General features: G+C 70.2%; 1 protein-coding gene across 2 annotated transcripts; it reads left to right on the top strand.

Annotated features, from left to right (window-relative positions):
* Positions 1-3,800: 3,800 nt before the first annotated feature.
* Positions 3,801-14,718, top strand: TBKBP1 (TBK1 binding protein 1). Of its 2 annotated transcripts, XM_082779265.1 has the most exons (11): positions 3,801-3,882; positions 4,625-4,862; positions 6,238-6,474; positions 6,574-6,696; positions 6,772-6,876; positions 7,141-7,294; positions 7,395-7,573; positions 7,650-7,699; positions 12,380-12,498; positions 12,722-13,461; positions 13,681-14,718. In XM_082779265.1, exons 3-11 carry the CDS (start codon positions 6,253-6,255, stop codon positions 13,807-13,809), a joined length of 1,821 nt encoding a protein of 606 aa, XP_082635391.1. In that variant the 5' UTR covers positions 3,801-3,882; positions 4,625-4,862; positions 6,238-6,252; the 3' UTR covers positions 13,810-14,718. The 2 variants fall into 2 exon arrangements, with proteins under 2 accessions (XP_082635391.1, XP_082635392.1); XM_082779266.1 differs by lacking the exon at positions 4,625-4,862 and having other exon boundaries at positions 3,812-3,882; positions 6,234-6,474.
* The last annotated feature ends 4,091 nt before the right edge of the window (positions 14,719-18,809 follow it).

The raw sequence follows: 18,809 nt of genomic DNA on the forward strand, positions 1-18,809 counted from the left end.
GCTCGGGGGGAGCGCGAGCACCCCTTGGGCTTCCTTTGGGCTCCCTTCGGGCTCCTGCAGAGCTGCTTTCGCTGCGGCCGTGCAGGTAGAGCCCTCCACGGTGGCTCCTCTCCGGGGGCTGCCCCAGCACCGCGTGGGGACGTGCCTGGGGCCGTGTCCAGCTCCTTGCCCTGCCCCGGGGGACGATGCCCTCGAGGGGTGCCCAGCCGGGCTCCCGTTACCGGAGCTCTGCCGTTCCCTCGGGCACACCGAGCGAAGGCTTCCCCCAGCGAGGACCTGATGCCTGCAGAGGACCCAGCCGCTAGCAAACCGGTAGGCCCGATTTATTTACCTTCTAAATAAAAGCCGCTTTATTTTGGTTTTCGTTACTTTTTTGCTGCTTCGTTTGACAGAGCCGCTGCTGCTCCCCCCCCCCCCCGCCAGCCGCGGCCCCCGCGGTGCTCTGAGACGGCGTGGGTGTGCGGCGGCCGCGCGCTTCCTGCGGGGAGCCGGGGGTGACAGCGGCGTGGCGGCAGCGTGGTGGCTGCCATCTGTGCCACCGAGCACATGGGGGGCGAGCGGGGCCCTGGGCGATGCCTCCCAGGGACGGTGCTCGGCCTCCTCCCGGTGCTCGGCCCCATCCGCCCCATGGATACCAGGCCCCGGGGAGCAGCCGTGGGCAGGAGATGCCCGAATCCTGCTCGGGGCTGGGAGAGGAGCGAGGTGAAGGCGCTCGGCTTTCTGCTCCCGGGGGTGACAGCGGGGCCCTGGCCCCGTTTCAGCACGGGGATGCTGCCTGGCACCCGGCGGGCTCAGGGCCTGGTAGCTTCAGCAGCTGGCGCTCGCTCCCCGGTGCCACCGCGCTTTGGGCTGAGCCGTTCCCCGTTTCACCATTTTTTAGCCGTTTTTTAGCCCTGTTGTTCCCAAGGCTCTGGCTGCAAGTGGAGCAGGAGCTCAACACGCAGCAGTGGGAATTTGGTGAATCCCCTCCTGTCGGGTACCCAGGGTGCTGGAGGAAGCCACGCTGCAGGTGCCCGGAGCCAGGTTGGGCTCTGCGGGGCCCGGGGGGGTTCTGTGCCCCCCGGCCGTGCGGTGCGGCTCTCCCCCAGCCCCTGCGCCCCCCTGCACAGCCACGGGGCCTCACCTGAGCCCGAGGGCGGCACAGAAACCACAGAGCTGTGATGGTGAATGTCCGCCGCTGCTGCCCTTCTTGGTGCGAGCTGTGATGGCTTGACACAAAGGTTTGTGGCCGCGTCTTAGCGAGGTTTGTGCTCGGAACCACAGCTCTGGGGCAGCTCAGAGCCCTCCCAGGCAGATCCTGGCCCCCCAGGTCACAGCTTCCACAGGGTGACAACACAAACGTCGCCTTTGGACCAAGCACGAAGATGGGAGCACGTGGATGAGGGGACTCAGGGTGCGCAGGGGACTTGGGGACCCTCCTCCACCCACCCTGCCACGGCCCCGGGCTCTCCTGGGGATGCAGAGGGGCCAGAACCGGGCGATGCCCCCAAAGCACCGGAGCCCTGCGTGGCAGGGAGATGAGCTCAGCGTCAGCCTCTCGAATGCCTGGTGCTCTTCTTTCAGACAAGTGCTGCTCCGCAACGGGCACAGATAAGCCAAGTGGAAAACGATCTGAGGTTTTCCACTCTAAGTGGCCGTGTGGCAGAGTGATTAGGTTCTCTGCACAATGATGCATCTGCGCTGGTCTAACCTCGCTGCTTAAAATAGCGCTTCTGCCAGCGTGGCTGTGGCTGCCGGTGTAAATTGAGTTCCAGAGCCCTGCGCTAGACCCTTGTGAGCGAGCAAAAAGCGATGGGCAAATTACTGCTCGTCCCAGGGGCAGCGGCCCAGGAGCTGTGCGAGGCTCTTCCCTAACACACAGCGATGGCCTGGGCCCCAGCCCTGCACACGGACCCTCCGTGGGGCTGGGGGGCTCAGGCTGTGCCCCCTGTGCTGCCGCCCGTGAGGGCTGCGCAGCCCCCACGGCACCTGCCGCCTTTGCACACACGCATGGGTGAGGCCTTGCTGTTTTCTTTGCATCAAAATTAACTTCAAACCTGATGGAAAACCTTAATTTGCACTTCAAAGCGCTTTGCAGCAATCTGTGAGCATGAGCAGAGCCTGAGCTGGTGCTCCTTTTTTTTCTGGGCCCTGTTTGCGGCACAGCCCAGCCCCGTGGCTCCCGCTGCCCCTCGCAGGGTGACCGCTCCTGGGCTCACCGGGGCTCTCCTGGGGCACCCCCCGGGCCCTGTTCCTCCTCTCTCGGCCATGCACCAGACGTGACGCGCTGCCTTCCTGGCAGAAATTCAGATGGAAATGGCTCTGCTCTGCTCGCAGCAGCCCATTAGCAGCCCGATGCCTGTCCTGGCTGCGGGGCAGCATGAGCGGGGGGAGGCAGCGGCAGCGCATCCGTCTTCAAAAACCTCCGGGGCCTAACGCTGCGATTTTGGCTCAGGAAGGCCCAGCACCGTGCCCAGCTTTGGCTCCAGCCCTGGGGCTGCCTCGGTGTTCCCCACGGGACCTGCTGATGTGGGGTGGCGGGGGTCCGGCCCCGCTGCCAACCACCCCTCTCCTGCTCCAAGAGCGAAGCTCCCGGGTGCCGAGTGACGTCCGCTGAATCACCGCCGAGCCGCATCCAGGCGCTGATGCAGCCGCGCTATACATAGCGCCGGGAGGGGGGCTGCGCAGGGGGTGCAGGATGGGGTCCCCTGGGAGCGCCTCTGCCAGGGGTTTTGCTGCCGTCTGCTCTCAGTGGGGATGGGGCTGCCGCGCTCAGCCCAAAGCGTGGCGTTGTCCTCGCCGCTGCCCTGCCCTGACGCCTCTGCCCCCAGCCCCAGCACGAGCCGTCGCGCGGTGGAGGCAGATGGAGGGGCCGGGGATGGTTCTGGTGCTGACGTCTCCGTCTCGCCTCCGTCACCAGCGCCTGAACGGGAGTGGAGCCACCCAAACCGCGAGCTGGGATGCGGCTCCTGGGCTCCATCTTGCACCCAAGGGCCTTAGCAGGGATTTGCACGCCTGGGGGGCTGGTGGCAGTGCCGTGGGTCCGTCCGTGTGGTGCCGTGGGTCTGTCCTCATGGTGCCATCGGTCTGTCCGGCTGCTCCCAGCTTCCAGCCTGGCACCGGGCCCCGCTCCCCCAGCCGGGGGCTGCCGGGGTTTGCCCCCAGAGCGGGGCTGAGCTCTCTGGGGGAGCCCTCAGAGGCAGCGGCAGCGGCAAAAGCAGAGCAGCTATTAATAACCCATGTGCAGCAAAGTGAAAAAAACGCAATTCCATAATGGAAGCGGCTCCGAGGGAACAATTCAGGGAATAAAATGTTCTCCCAGCCCCCACAGCATGTGGCTGCGGCTCTGCTCAGCCCTCGGCCCCACCGCCACGGGGCCGTGCTGGGAGATGAAAGGAGCCCCCCCCCGGCCCCCCGCCCCTCTGCCCCAACGGGGGCCGGGGGCAGCCCCGGGCACTGCCCCAGGGCTCCGGTACCGGGGGGGCTCCGGTCCCCGTGGCGCCGCTCGGGAGGGCTGCAGCGGGCGGGGGCCGGGGCGCACCGCCCCCGGGGGGGCACTGCCCTGCTCCGGGACCGGCACCGGGACCGCGGCCGGGCCGGGCGGGGGCGGCCCCGGAGCGGAGCCGCGTCCCGGCGGGCGGCACCGGCGCGGCCCGGGGCGGTACCGGCGCGGCCCGGGGGGAGGGCGCTGGCGGCCGCCCGGTGCCCACGTGGTTTCTCGGTGGCTCCGGAGCGGAAGAAACGGCGGCGGCCGGGGCCGGGGCTGCGGCGGGGGCGGTCGGGACCGGGACCGGGACCGGGGCTGACACCGGCACCGACACCGCGACCGGGGCCGGGGGGAAGGAGCCGCATCCCGGCGGGCGCCGCCGCCGCAGCGCCTCCCGGTGCTCGCCGCCCCTCCCGGTGAGTGCGGGGCCTGGGCCGGGGGCGGGCAGCGGGGGAGGGAACCGGAACCGGGCTCCCCCCGCCCGGGCCGGGCTCGCCGCGGCCCCGCTGCTGCCCGGCGGCTCCCGGCCTCCTCGGGCCCATTCCCGGCCCCCGCTGCCGCCCCCTCCTCCGGCCCGGCCCCCTCCCGTTCCCGGCCCCTTCCCCGGCCCCGCCGCCATCCTCGCTCGCCCCCCCCGGGCCCCGTCTTTGTCCCCATCCCCGCCCCGTTCCCAGCCCCGACCCCTTCTGCGCCTTTGTCCCCGGCTCCATCCCTGGCCCCGACCCCTCCCGGTTCCCCCTGCCGCCCCCCGCCACCCCCCCCCGGTGCCGTGCGGGCTCCCCGGGCAGCCCCGGCAGGGGGGACTCGGGTGGGGGGGGCTCGGGGGCGCCGAAGAGCCGCAGACCCCGGGGTCGCGGGGGGTGCCCCCCCCCCCAGCCTCGTGCACACGCACGTGCGCGCCGCCGCACCGGGGCCTCGTGCCCGCCGCGCCCCCGGGGCGCTCCCCGGCACCGCTCCGGGACCCCCGGGCTCGCCGCTTCTCCCGGGGTGCACCCCCTGCCCGCTCGCCCCCCTCGTACCTGCACGGCCGCCAGCCCCCCCCGCAGCCCCCCAGCCCTGGGGAGCCGGGTGCCGGAGCTGGCCCCGTCCCTGCCCGCTCCCGTGGCCGTGCCGGGGGGGCCGCAGCCCCGGTTTTGCTCTCTTTAACGGCGTCCCCAGGCCTCCAGGAGGGGCCGGCTGCCGGCAGCCAGGAGGGAGCGAAGCCGCCCGGAGCCTCGGGGACCTCCTGCCTCCATGGAGCCCGATGCCATCGCCACCACCTCGCGCTGAGCCTCTCGTGGCCGACCCGCCGAGCGCCCGCCGGCCGCAGCTCGCTGCCCGCACCTGAGGCTCCTGCACCGCAGCCCTGCCCAGCCCGCACCGCATCGCCCCGCGCCCGGGGCCCGCTGCCAGGCAGGTGTCAGGAGGGGTCTGGCCTGGGGAAACTGAGGCACGGCGCAGGGAGCGGCAGGGCCAGGCTCCGGGCTCGGTACCCCGCTGGGAAGCTTGGTTCCAGCGTCCCCCTGCCCTGCATGGTGCCCCCCCGGACTCTTGGGTCTTGCTTTGAGGGAGCCCCCAGGGGCTTGGGGAGTCCAGCCTTGGCTTTTGCATCTTTTGGGGGGCCCTCTGTTTCCCCACAGGGGAGTGATGATGGTGCCCTCCCTGCCCAAGCAGGGGGGGGATCTTGGGGTGCCCCATCCCCTCTGTCACTGCCCCATGGGGTGGATTTAGAGCCCTGAGTACAGCGAATGGGGACAGAGGAGGGGCTGTGGTGCTGGGGGTTTTGTCTGCGTTTCATGCTCCTCATCCCAGCAAGGGGCTGCCTTGCCCCCCCCAGACCTTCCCAGGATCTGGGGTCATGGGGAGCACCGGGGCTTCTGCACCCAGGGCTGGGGCAGCGAGAGCACCAGGCTGGCCCCAGGCTCTGGCCGTGGCTGGGGGGGGGCCCGGCTGTCCCCGCCTGCCCCCCCGCAGAGCTCGCCTCCTTCCCTGCCTGCTGCCATGAATTATTTGTGTGGCCGCGGCTCCCGGATGAGGCTGCGCCGCTGCCCGCGGGTGGGATGGGGCGAGCTGCCCCCGCTGCCTCCTGGCCGGCTCCGGGTGTGATCTCCTCGCTCCCTGCGGGGCTGGGTGGCTGCTGCGCCGCACGCAGGGCTCCTGTTAATTGCGTGCCTCGAAATAGCGACCAGCTCGGCGGGGACAGCACTGCCAGCAGCCTGGCCCCCGGTGAGTGCAGGAGGGCATCGGGCAGCAGAGCCTTTCGGGAGCCTCTGTGGCCCCAGCACCCTGCTCGCAGGTGGCTTTGTGACCGTCGTTCTGGGGACAAACCCTGCCGTGCCGGGGCTGCGAGCGGGCTGGGCAGGATGAGGCCTCGCTGGGGCTGTGCTGAGCCAGGTAGCTCCTGGGGGTGAGCGGCAGCGCCGGTATATAGGGCACCGCGCGGGCTCCGTGCCGCGTGGGAGGGCGGAAAGCAGCTCGCGTGCGTTGCGGGGTGGGAGTCGGCGGCACCGGCCGCTATTTCTGGCACTCGCTCCCTGGGGGACGTTGGGAAAGTCACCGCGTCCCCCTGGGGCTGCTCCGCCGGGATGCTCTGTGCCGTCCCGGCTCCTTGGTGCCGGCTCCCCTGCTCCTCCCCAGCATCTTGGGGGGCTGCTCCCCTGCTGCTCCCCACTTTCTGTGGGCAGGAGAGGTGCCCTGTGTCCCTGGCGGCCCTGCAGCTCCGAGGGCTCCTGAGCCGCTGCGGCCGCTTCTGTCCCCGCCTCACCCCGGGGTGCTCGCGTCCCCCCAGGCAGGACTCGCGCGGCGCCATGGACTCCATGTTCGAGGACGACATCAGCATCCTGACGCAGGAGGCGCTGGGGCCGGACGAGGACTGGCTGGACAGCCCCAACACCGACCTCTCGGGGGAGATGTGCTCGGCCTCCCACTTCGCCCTCATCACCGCCTACGACGACATCAAGAACCGCCTCACCGGGCTGGAGAGGGAGAACTCCACGCTCAAGCGGCGCCTCAAGATGTACGAGGTCAAGGTGAGGGCCCCGGAGCCACGGGCTGTGGGGGAGGCAGGGGGCTGGGGGGGTGGCAGGGGGCCGGGGGGCCCCCCTGACAGCTCTGCCCCGTGGCCTCAGTACCCGCTGATCGGCGAGTTCGGGGAGGAGCACATCTTCTCTGTCTACGAGGCCAAGGAGACGTCGCTGCTCAAGAGCGAGAAGGCGTCGCTGCAGCAGCAGCTCAACCAGTTCCAGCACGAGGTGAGCAGGGCCGGGGGCACCGGGGATCGTGGGGGGTCCCCAGGCCGTGTGCTGACCCCTGCCCCTGCCCCGCAGCTGCAGAAGAGCAAGGAGCGTGAGGAGCAGCTGGACGAGATGATCCAGGCCTACGAGAAGCTGTGCGTGGAGAAGGCAGACCTGGAGTCGGAGCTGGGCGAGATGGTGGGCACCTGCGGCTGGCGGGGGCGCTGGCAGGGGGGGAGTCACTGGGGGCCCCTTCCCCGTGCTGGGCAAATCGCTTCTCCCCCTGGTGAGCTGTGGTGGCCTCGGTGCTGCCGTCGGTGCCACTGCTGGGACTCAGCAGGGATGCGGTGATGCAGGGCTGGGGGCTGATGGTTTGGGGTGCCAAGCTCTGGGTGTGCAGGAGGCGCGGGGGCAGGATTAATTGGGGGGCGGTGGGGTTCACCCCTCTCCCCCCCCCGGCAGCGGGCGCTGGTGGAGACGCACCTGAGCCGCATCCGGAGCCTGGAGCAGCAGCTGCGGCAGCGCGACGGCGGCGCCTTCCCCGGCCTCGGCACCCCGCTGCCGGGCCAGGAGGTGCCGTTCCTCTCCCTGCACCCCAACCCCGCGCTGAGCCACGGTGAGCCCCCCGCACGCACCCCATGGCTCCCCTCTCTCGGGGGGCACCCTCCGGCAGAGCCCCCCCGCGGCCGTGGCGCTGAGCCGTGCCTTGCCCGCAGTGCTGGATCGCCCCGCGGGCTGGCCGAGCCGCGGGATGGAGGCCGCGGGCCGGCTGGAGGCCGAGCTGGAGGCTGCGCGGCAGGAGGCTCAGCGCGCACAGCACCGCGAGGAGCACCTCAAGGCCGAGTGCGAGCGGCTGCAGGCCGAGCTGAAGCACCTGCAGGACACCCGCCAGCAGGTAACGGCGCGGGCAGGGGGTGGCCAAGGGGCCGCGGGGTGGGGGCCGGGGGCTCACGGCCGTGCCCCGTCCCCAGGAGCAGTCGGAGCGGGACATGGCCTGGGTGAAGAAGATGGGCGACGACCAGTAAGTGCCTGGGGTGCGTGGGGGGTGGGGGCACCGGGGGGGGGGACCCCGGGAGGATGGGGGGCACGGGAGGGGGGCGCACGGACAGGGGGGTGCTGGGGGGGCACCCGCTGCGCCATCGCCCTCCCTGGGCGCAGGACTGGGGGGGCTGCCCCTGCCCCACCGCTCCTCTGCCTCGTTGCAGGGGGGGCGGGCGGGGGGCGCCGCGCCCGGGAGGGGGGGAGCGGGGAGAGCGGGGGGAGCGGGGGCCGCCTCCAGAGGGCGCTGCTGCCGCGCAGGCACCGCGCCGGGCCGGGCTGAGCCGAGCCGGGCTGGGCTGGGCTGGGCTGGGCTGGGCTGGGCTGGGCTGGGATGGGATGGGATGGGATGGGATGCTCCGGTGCTGCTCCGAGCCGAGCCGAGCCGTGCTGCTCTGTGCAGGGCAGGGTGGTACCGATCCGAGCCGTGCCGTGCCGTGCCATGCTGCTCCATGTCATGCTGCTCTGTTCCGTGCCATGCCGTGCTGCCCCGTGCCGTGCCATGCATCTGGCAGCACCAGCAGCGTGCCCGGGCTGCTCCCACAGCCACCAGCTCTGCACGACCCCCACCAGCAGTTTTTGGCGATTTATTTTAATCCAGTGCAGCTGGGTGCGGAGCTGCCACAGTGCCAGCAGCAATGGGGGGGGGGTCTCTGCTTGGGGTCTCTGCTTGGCCTCCCCCTCGCTGCCGCGCTGAGCCCCAGAGGCACCGCCTGGCTCCAGGAGAGGGACCGGGAACCCCCAGCCTCAGGGGGGGGTTGGTCCAAGACCCCCCCAGGTTTGGAGCAGGCCCAGGGGAGCTGTCGGGCTGGGCCAGGCCAACGCGGGGCACGGTGCGGCGATGTCCCCCCGAGCAGCCCGCTCCCCCCTGGCAGCAGCCACCCCCGGCCCGCTCCGTTAGGAGGCAGCCCCTTTGTGCCGCTCTCCTCCTCGTTCCAGCCCCGGGTGCCCGTCCCCATGCTCGGGACATGGTGGGGGCTCCGTTCCCTCGCCCCCCACATCGTGCAGCACTGCGTCTCCTCCAGGCAGGCGGCGAGGTGCCGGGGCTGGCCGCGCCGAGCTGTGGACAGATAAAAGCTGACGCGTGGGGCTCGTGGGGCGCGGGGACGGGAAGGTGCCGGGATTTTTTCCCCTCCTTTTTCTCGCCGTGACGGATGCCGTCGCCGTTTGTTGTCTCCCTGGAGTAAATCAGCGCCTCAGTGGCAGCGGGGCCGTCCTGATCCGCGCTGATTTCCCCCCGAGGCTGGGGCCGACCGAGGGCTGCTGCAGCCCCGGCTCCCCGCCTCGCGTCCCGGCAGCCACCCTTCACCCCCCGGGCTCCCTCCCTTTAATTCGCTTTGGTTTTGGCAAAGCTCAGCCCCACCACGGCCGGGAGAGGCAGAGGCAGGTGTCGTCCCCCCCTTGCCACCCAGCACCCAGCCCTCCCCAAAGCAAAGCTCCCAGCTCCTTGTTGGTGATCCCCAGCCCCTCTGCAGTTGGGGTGGGGAAACTGAGGCCCCGCAGGCTCCGTGCCCTCTGCCTGGGGACAGCAGCAGAGCAAACCTCACTTTTTGGGGCCCTTCAGCCCTTTCTCAGGGCTGGGATGGAGAATAAGTTTTTCCTCCACGGCGTTGTCTTTTCTTGTAAATAAGGCTCTTTTTTGTAACCTGCTCCTTTCCACCACTTTTTTTTTTCGGCGTGAAGGGCACGTTATCTCTGCTTTTCATCTTTGGGTGACTTTTCTTTCTTTCTTTTGCCAAATTAGTCAGCCTGCCTCTGTAGTGCGCCCGCAAGGGCAGGAGGGGTTGGGGTTTGACTCACTGCCTTCGATGGCAGCGCTTGCTTTTGTTGTGGAGGCGGCCACGCGATCGCCGCTACTGTGCCTGCTCCTTTTTCGGGGGGAAAGGAGACTTTGAGCCAATTCCTGCTGCAGCCACGGCAAAGTGTCTTCAGTGACCTCAGCAGCGTGGAGGGAAGCACTGAGCTTTTATTTTTTCCTTGATTTTTGTCCTTTTTTTGTCCCTTCCCAGCTCCTGGCCGCTCCCACCTGCACCTTTCCCATCCGGGTGCAGAGAGGCTGGCACAGCCCCAGGGGCTGGGGCTGGGCGCAGATGGGGTCGGGGACACCTCCAGTGTGGGGCTGGATCTGGGGGGGCAGGGAGATGCTGGGCAGTGCCCCAAAACCTGGGGATGTTCTGTGGGATCTGTCCCTTGTGAGATCTCCAGCAGTGGAGGTGCTGGGAGCAAGGGGCGCTGGGTGCGGGCTGTGGGGGGCACATCCCCGCTGCCCTCCTGTGCTGCCAGCTTCCCCGCTGCCACATTAATTTTGATGGGCTTTTGTGGGTTTTAATGAATCTCAGGGGCCGGCTCCCTGTGCAGCATGGGGTGGGCTGAGCAGGATCCCCTCGGTGCACAGGGGCACGGTGGCACCTTGGGGACGTGCCCGGTGGCTGCAGGCTGACACCAGCCCCCCCCCGTAGGACCAGCAGCCGCTGCTCGGTCCCGGTCTGACCCTGAGCACCCATGGGTGCTGCTGCCACGCCTGCCGGCCTCCACGCCTCCTGCAGCTGCTGCAAGGAGCCTCCCCAGCCTCGCTCTCCGTCCCCGATGTCCCGCAGGCCAGCAGGGTGCAGAGCAAGCAGGAGGGGAGCAGGATCTGTCCCTCTTCGGTGGCAGTGCCGGGATGTCCCCGCGCCCCTCTCCCAGCTCCCCGGACCCCGTCCCAGTGGCGGGGGGGCGAGGTCGGTGCCCGGCCGTGCCCCCAGCAGCCCCAGTGCACGCTCCCCCCTTGCCCACCCCCTGCCCACGCGCAGATAGCAGATAAGGCTGTGGTTTGTGCTTTTATTTAAGGGCTCCTTCTTGTTTACCAGGCGTAACTTGCTCGAGGTCACCCCTTCCCCCCTCCCCAGGCAACCGCAGGCCCCATGTGGAGGACAGGGCCCCCCCCCGTGCTCAGCACCCCCTGCCTGGCTGGGGGGGGGCCGTGTCCTGCTCCTGCAGCCACCAGCTCCCCAGCGAGTGGGGGCCTGCGCTGACCCCGGTGGCAGGGAGGAGCCCCCCACGCCCGGCTGGGGCTGGGGGCACTGGGGGGCATCTTGCAGCCGGGTGGGAGCGATGTGATGTGGTTGGCAGCGCTGCCCCCCCCGAAATGTCCCCACCACAGCACTGGGCAGGATGTGGGGTCCTGTCCCCATGGGGCAGTTGGGACCCCAAACCCCCCCCGCAGTCCCCCAGCTTCCTCCAGAAGGTGACCGGGGCTGTGCAGCTGGGGGGGGGGCTGCTCCCTACAAATCAGTGCTGGGTTTGGTTGGAACGGGCTGCGGGTGCCCCTGCAAGTTGTGTGCCTTTATCGGGGTGGGAAGGGGGGGCCCTTAAGCCCTGACCTCCCCCATATTTCACCAGCCACCACCTGGGGACCGCGGCTGTGCTCCCAGCCCTGCCCCATCCTGCCCGGCCCCTCCGCCACCGCTGCCCCCGGCCCTCTCCTGGCCGTGGCAGCCCCCCAGGGACACCAAGGGACAGCGGAGAGGGGGCGGGGGGCACCCCTGGGCCAGCGGGAGCCCCGCGGGATCCGGCCGCTCCCGCCAGAGCAGCGTCGCTCCCCGGCACTTCGGGGCCTGTGGGCGGCTGGGTTTTCGGCAGCTGTTTTGTTCTCACGTCTTATCTGCAGTTGCGTATCAAAACTCGCATTTTATCCTGAAACAGCAATTTTTCAGGGCGTGGGGGAGCTGCACCGATCCTCTCCAAAAACCTGGTGGCTGCCCTGGCTCCGGGAGGGGCCCTCGGGGGCTGCCGGTTGCCCCCCGTCCCGGTGCTTTGGCCGGGCTCCGGGCTCGGTGCGGGGCTGGGGGCTGCTCCTTGCCCCGCTCCCCCGGCACCGTGCTCTCCCCCACCCCAGTGCTGTGGCTTTCACACTTCCTCCCTGCGCTGCAGCGTGACTTCGAGAGGAGCGGGGTGGCCCCGGGGGCAGGGGGTGCTCCGGTCAGCCCAAAGCCAGCACCGGAGCCGGGCCCCCGCTTCGAGCTGCTGCTGCCCGGGCTCGAAGTTGGGTCACGAGCACCGAGGGTTTGGGGAAATGTCCCCTGTGCCCCCCCCCCCCAGAGCCACCCCGCAGGGCTGTGGGGCCTCTGGGGCCGTGACACGGGACCGAGCTGGGGAAACTTCATCTTTTCTTTTCCTTTTCTTTTCCTTTTCTTCTCCTGCCCGTGATAAGATCGCAGGGGAGGCAGCGCGGGGCAGACCTGTCGGCTGCTGTTACGAGCGGCGCCTCCCGGGTCCCGGGGGTGTCACAACGGCTCAGCTCAACTCGCCCTGCGCCGCGGCGGGCGCGCCGAGCCTGACAGCCCCGCGGGAACCTCCGGAGATGGGTTCTCCCTTCACATCACCCCGGAGAATATGTTTTTTAAAAGTGACACCCAAGTTGGGGGAGAATTGATGACTTTGTCAGGGCCTCTGAAAGCTGTCGGTGAGCTCAGCGCCCACCTCCCTGCAGCGCCTTGTGCCTGCGCTCCTGCTCCTCCCGGCACCTGGGCGGCAAGGCACGGCTCCAACTTTTACTTTTTGGGTCGAGGAGCCCGGTTTGGGGTCGTTTTGGGTGCGCCCACGGTGCCTGGAGCAGGGAGGGCGCTGCTGGCCTGGGGGCCGGGGCCGCTCTGCCCTCGGTGACGCGCTGTCCCCGCCGCAGGGTGAACCTGGCGCTGGCCTACACGGAGCTGACGGAGGAGCTGTGCCGCCTGAGGAACCTCAGCTCCCTGCAGAGCCAAATCCTCCGCGCGCTGCTGCAGGAGAAGAGCCTCAACGGCGGTAAGAGGGACCAGGGGCACTGCAAAAAATGGAGAGCACGCTGCCTGCCCTCATCCTCCGGGCTCTGCGGCGCTCCTGGGCAGCCCTTCGGGGGCATCCATCCCGGGAGCATCCCTCCCACTGCTGCTCTCCAGGCCCCCCCCATCCATCCGGGGTGCACGCGGGTGCCACTGAGCTGACGGGGGCATTTTTTGTGTCTCCCCCCTCCCGTTGTGCTTTGCAGGCCAGCGCCACTCCCCGCTGTCCCAGTGCCACTCGCCGGCCCAGCAGCGCCGCTCGCCCGCCCCGCAGTGCCCCTCGCCTGCGCCCGGCCGCCCCCCGGCCCCTCAGTGCCAGTCCCCGGCGCTGCAGCGGCGCTCCCCGGCCCCCCAGTGCCAGTCGCCCGCCCAGCAGCGCCGTTCGCCCGCCCCGGGGCCCTGCCAGTCGCCGGCCCAGCAGCGCCGCTCGCCCGTGCCCACCTCCAGCCCCTCGCCCGCCCAGCAGCGCCGCTCCCCGGCCCCGCCGCCCTGCCCCTCCCCGGCCTCGGCGTCCCCCCACCGGCTGCCCGGCGAGAGGATGGAGCTGGGCTACGCCAAGCCCTCCAGCCGCCACATCAAGGCCGGCTTCCAGGGCCGCCGCAGCTACTCGGAGGTGAGCAACGTGGCCCTGTACCAGCAGAGCCGCTCGCTCTGGCTGCAGCCCGAAGCCTCGACGCTCCCCAAGCACCGGCCCTACGGCGAGGTGTACCTGGGGGGCACGGGGGCCCCCCTGAGCGCCCGCGAGCCCTTCGAGGAGCACGTGCGCTTCGAGAAGCAGTCGTCGGACGAAGAGGACTGGGCGGTCCCCAGCCCCCCCAGCCCCGAGGTGGGGGCCGTCCGCTGCGCCTCCTTCTGCGCCGGCTTCCCCATCCCCGACACCGCCGCGCACCGGGCAGCTGCCGCCTATGCCAGGACCGAGCACGCCCAGTCCTGGCCCTCGATCAACGTAAGGGGGACCCCTGCCCACCCCGGGGCGCGGGGTGGTGGGTGGGGGCAGGCGGGGGCCGGGACCCCCCCTCCTGGCAGTCTCGCAGCGTGCCTCGGTTCCCCCCGCGGCTCCCCGGCCCGTGTCCGGCAGAGGAGCGCGATGGTGGGAGGGGGCTGGGGGCGAGGATCAGACCCGGGCCCTGCGGAGGTGGGCTCAGGGCTGCCCCTGTGCCCACAGCTGCTGATGGAGACGGTGGACTCGGAAATCCGGAGCTGCCCGCTGTGCCAGCTGGCCTTCCCCATCGGCTACCCGGACGATGCTTTGATAAAGCACATTGACTCGCACCTGGAGAACAGCAAGATCTGAGCTCCCCCGCCCGCGCCGCACCCCCCCGGCCGCGGGCTGCCCCCTCCCCGGACTTTGGATGCTGCATGAGAACACGAGGAGTGACACGGCTCCGAAATACCTCCAAGGATTCAGTAGCTGCGGAGGGACTGACCCCACAGGAGCCCCAGGCCCCTCCTGGCCTCGCGTGTAGGTGGGTTTTCCCCACTCCCCCTTGCCCCGTCCCTGCGTCCACGGAGAATTCGGATGCTCCGACCAGGATGCTCTGGGCTGGGTCCGGGGGCTGCTGGTGGGGACCCGCCTGCACCCATGGGTTTCTCTGCTTGATCTCAGGGAGGATTTGAGGGACCGGGTCCTGGATCTGGCCCCCAGAAAGCAGGTGAAGGGAAGGGGCTGCCCCTTCTGGGGCTCACTGGGTCAGAATTGGTTGGGGGTGGGAGGCTGCTTGTTCTCGGTCCCCCACCTCTTCCCACCAGTTCAAGCATCTTTCCAGTCTTTTACATTAAAAGCATCCCCCCCCTGCCCCCATTTCTCCCTTCTCCCCACAACGATGCTGCTGAGAATCAAACCCCACGGCCCATGGCACAGCATGGACATCCCGCACCACTGCACTGAGCTCTGCGGCCGCCGGCACCCCTGGGCCCTGCGGGGCCGTGTGGCCACCCCCCCGGCCCCGCAGCCCCCGGCCCCCACCCGCACCCCCCATGTTCAATCTACCTCAAAGCCGCCGAGAGGCCCCTGACGTCGGGAGGGGGGGGTCTGCGGCACCGTCCCCCCGTGCTCCGCGCTGCATGCCCCCCCCGTGCCACGGCGCGCACGTCCACGCGCATCACCCGAGGGCTCGGCCGGGGTCTGGCCCCTGCTCCCTCGGGGTCCCCACGCAGGGGGACCCGCGCTCTGTGCAACGCCGCCGAGTCCAATAAAACCCTTCCCCAGTGCCCAAAACACTGCTGGGAGCCAAAGCTGCCACCGCTCTGCTGGTCCCCGGGGACGAGGGGGACGGGCTGCGGGTGTCCTGCATTGGGGCACGCGCTGCCTTGGTGCCCGTGGGGTGACCGGGTTCGGGGTGCCCGTTGCGAGTAACCTACTAAGATGGCCCCGTTCCCAGCACAGCGGGGTGTTTCGGGTTTACTGCTGTGGCAGGCACAAAGAAATAGGACAATCAAAACCAAAACAAAACCGCCGTGAACCCCGGGGGTGATGGCACGGCCGAGCCCCAGCCCCACGGGGACAGCGCTGACAGCGGTGCTGTGACCGGGCCAGCGCCATCGGGGTCCCCATGCAGTGGGGAAATCCTGCTCCAGGCCTGGGGGGCTGTGGATGCATGGGGGGGCTCTGGGTGCATGGTGGGGCCGGGGTGGGTGGGTGGGTGCGAGGGGCTGGTGGCACAAAACACCATCCCCAAGCCCCCTCTGCTCCGGAGCCGCTCCCTGTGACGGTGCCGAGCGTCACCGCGGGTCCTTGGGGAGGGTAAAACAGGCATGGGGGCCCCCAGCCCCGCCAGGACCCCCCACTCTGAGCAGCTCCGCTCAGCCCCGGCCCTGCGGTGTGGGGCAGGCGGAGGGGGCGAGAGAAACGCCCGCAGCTCAGGGGCGAGCTGCGAGGCCCCGGCGCGGCGGGGCCCAGACCGCAGCGGAAGCCGGCAGCCGGCGAGGTGCCGCTGAGCGCAACGCGGCTGGGGCGGGGGCGCACCGCGGGGCGCGGGGGGGGGGCACCCTCGGGCATGACACCGGGGGAAGGTCGCCAAGAGTCCCCGACGGGCACGCTCGCACCTCTGCTGCTTGCCCCCAGCTTGGATAGCAGCCAAACGGTGCCTGCAAACCCTGCCCGGGGTGGGGGTCGGGGTCCCGGGGGGCAGCAGCCGCGGGGAGGGGGCCGTGGGGTCCAGCTGCAGCCAAGTGGCTGCGCACCCAAAGGCGAGGCTCGGAGGAAGGGGCTGCCCTGCGCACCGGGGGGCTCCGTCCCTTCCAAACCTGCCCCAGTGAGGCCTGCAGCCTCCCCATGCGCTGTTGGGGGGGGGGGGATTGGACCATGGTGGGGGGGCTCTCAGCCAATTCTGTGCCCCGCAGGGTGCCCAAGCTTGGAGCCACGACACCCTAAAGCCTGGCTGATCTCGGGAAAGCCCAGCCCACCGGCCCCGCTCCCGTAGGGCCCAGCAGTGCGCTGAGTTGTGGCTGCTCCCAGAGCTCAGCAGGGCAAAATTTGGCAGGAGGCGGGGGTGTGGGGGGGGGAGGCTCCATCCCTGCTCCCCACAGCTCGGCATCAGCGGGGCGAGAGGTGGCCCCGGCAGGCAGGCAGCTCGGGGCTGCGGCGATGGTGTGAAGCAGATACGGGCTCCGCAACGCCTGCGCCCCAGCGGCAGCAGCTGCGCCGCGCGTTATCGGGGGCCGATCTCTGCATCTGGCGGGGGAAGGAAGAGCAGCACCTGCGGGGACGGGACGGATCCGGCCCCCAGCGGGCACGGGAAGCCCGGGCAGCGAGGCCGAGGTGGCTCCCGGAGGGATGCGCGGCTCCAAGGAAGGGTCCCCAAAGGAGCCAAGCGGGGGGGCTGCCCCCCACCCACACCCCCCCTAGGACTGATCCTGCCCGGGGCCGCGCTGAGGATGCCCAGGGCTGGCTGCCACAGCCCGCCTCAGTCCCCAGTCTCCCACTGGTTTGTGCTGGGACAGCGCCGGGCGGGGGCTCGGCGGGGTGCAGGGGCTGCCCCCCCCGCCCACTCTGCCCCCAGCTCCTCTCTCTCTTTTTTTGAAATCACGTGATAAATTTCAAACGGCGCGAGCCCTGCGGTTACTCATCCCGCGGCCGATTCCTCTGGGGGCGGCTGCCAATGAGTCAGGGCGCGAGCCTGGGGGGGGGGGCCAGGGGTCCCCAGACCCCTTCCCGACCCCCTCCCCGCTGCAGCCCCCCCCTTCCCCAGGGCTGTGCCATGCCCCCAGCCCGCAGCAGGCCCCAGAGCTGCTGCAGGCGATGCTGCCCCGGCTGCTGCTCCTCCTGCTCCGCTCTGGGGACACCACAAACCTCGGCGGTGGCACCGGCGCTGCCCTGCTCGGTGGCTGTGCCGTGCCTCCGCCCGCGGGGCCGAGCTGCCGGTGCCACACATGGGACGTGAGCGTCCACCCCCCCTGCACCCCTTGGGGCAGGAGCTGTCCTTAACCCCAGCCCCCCCCTTGGCACGGGGCAGCCGGGCCCTGCTGTGCCGCCCGCACCCCGGCCACCCCCTGCCTCAGTTTCCCCAGGCGCAGGGCAGGGGGTGCGGGGGGGGCAGCCCCATTTCCTCTGCCCCCCCCAGAGCTGCTGCCGCCCTGGCAGCTCGCAGCAGGGTGCTGCAAACCACAGCTGGCTGTGGCTTGGGGCTCTCCCTCACCCTCCGGGGCTGCAGCGCTTCCACCCGCACCCCTCCCCGGACCCTGCCCACCTCGGCCGGGGGGGTCCCACAGGGGGGTGGGGGTGCAGACCCCATGTTGGGATGTGGGTGGGGGTCTCATTCCCTGGCTCCTGACCCCCTGCTTGGATCCACGGGCAGACAACACCCCCCCAGCCCCGGTTTTCTCCCCCCAGCCCCGGTGGGATTCGCGTGGCTCCGTGCCATGCCCACCCCGCGCCCCCCCCCCGGCCCACAGTGGGTCTCAGCTCTGTGTTTCCTATGCAGCAACTTTCTTTATTTTCCCACCAAAAACCCCCTCTTATTTTGGGCCGGTTGAAAGGTTTCTTTTTCCAGCAGGCTTTCAGTTTTTTTTTTCTCAGCATTTCTATCAGTAAGGGGAAAAATGAAGCCACCCGTGCCGCTTCGGTTCTCTGCTCCGCCTGCCAGGGGCTGGTGGCAGCAGGGTCCCGGTGGCACAGGGGCGATGGGGGCTGCTTCCAGGCGGGGGGGGCGGCAGTAACGGGGCCTGCACCATGGAGGGGCCACGCGGATGTAGTGCGGGGTGAGCTGACACCTTGCCCTCACAGCATCCTCTCTCCTCCAGCCGGCCGCCTCGGTGTCACATTTGTCACCGACCCAAGGGCTCCGTGAGCTCCTGGGATCAGCCCCATGCACGGGGGGGACCGAGGGCTTAGGCAACCCTGGGAGCAGGGCCCCAGGTGCCCCCCGACCCACCACAGGGGCTGCAGCAGCCGCCGGGCCCCCCGGCCCTGGGGCAGGAGGTGGGAGCCCTGCAGGGTGCCCGGCCCCGGGTCCCCTCCTCGGGTTTATAGGAAACGGCGCTGCGAGGAAGCGCCCGGCGCTCCTGCCCGGGTGAGCGTTTCTTTCCAGCCGTGGGCGCCGAAAGGCCCCTCTCTGCCACGGATCCGGTGTGAGTCAAAGCCAGAGCCCTGGGGTTTAACCACAAGCCCCAGAGCTGCTGTGTCACGGGGGAGCACCACCAGAGGCATTTATAAGAAATGGGGGGGCTGCCCAGCCAGGGACGGGACCCTGGCCAGTGCGGGGGCTTTGCCCACGTCAAGAGGAACCCAGGGGATGCAGGACGACCTGGGCACGGCGCACAGCCCGTCTTCCCCAGGGCTGCTGCATTTTGGGTTCTCAGCTCAGCCCCATCCCGGGGTGCCCAGTACCCGCACCACCGCGGGGTGCGCGGCCTCCCAGCCCCACGGGGCCATGGCCACGCTCCCCTTGGGTCCAGCTGGGCCCCATCACAGCTCATCCCTGCCCCAGGTGTGCCGGCAGCTGCCTGCCCCTTGCAGATGTTCCTCCTGGACACCCGGAGCCCCTCGCACATGCCTCCCCTCCCGGCCTCGGGGACGGCGTCCGCAGCCCCGGGGAGCTCCCTCCGTGCGCACCGGGGCCAACCCTGCCACCCAGGGGGGAGGTGGCGCGTCCCCCCCCGACCTTCCTCATCACAAAGAGGGATCAACTCCTCATCATCATCTCTACAGCGGGGACCCCCCTCCCTGCTCCCCAGCACGAGGGGGGCAGCGACCTCAGATGACGGCGGGGGGGTGGCCCCGGCTGCCATGTGCCCAGCGCCGCCGCGGATGCTGCGGAGCGACAAGTGCCACCGGGCCCCCGGGGGCCGGCAGCC

This window comes from Aythya marila (genome assembly GCF_965140915.1).
Source record: "Aythya marila genome assembly, chromosome: 25".
Classification (NCBI taxonomy): Eukaryota; Metazoa; Chordata; class Aves; order Anseriformes; family Anatidae; genus Aythya; species Aythya marila.

Coding starts and splice junctions, on each gene's coding strand:
- TBKBP1 (XM_082779265.1), top strand. CDS start 6,253: ATGGACTCCATGTTCGAGGACGACATCAGCATCCTGACGCAGGAGGCG. Junction 7,295..7,394: donor CAACCCCGCGCTGAGCCACG/GTGAGCCCCCCG, acceptor CCTTGCCCGCAG/TGCTGGATCGCCCCGCGGGC. Junction 7,574..7,649: donor TGCAGGACACCCGCCAGCAG/GTAACGGCGCGG, acceptor CCCCGTCCCCAG/GAGCAGTCGGAGCGGGACAT.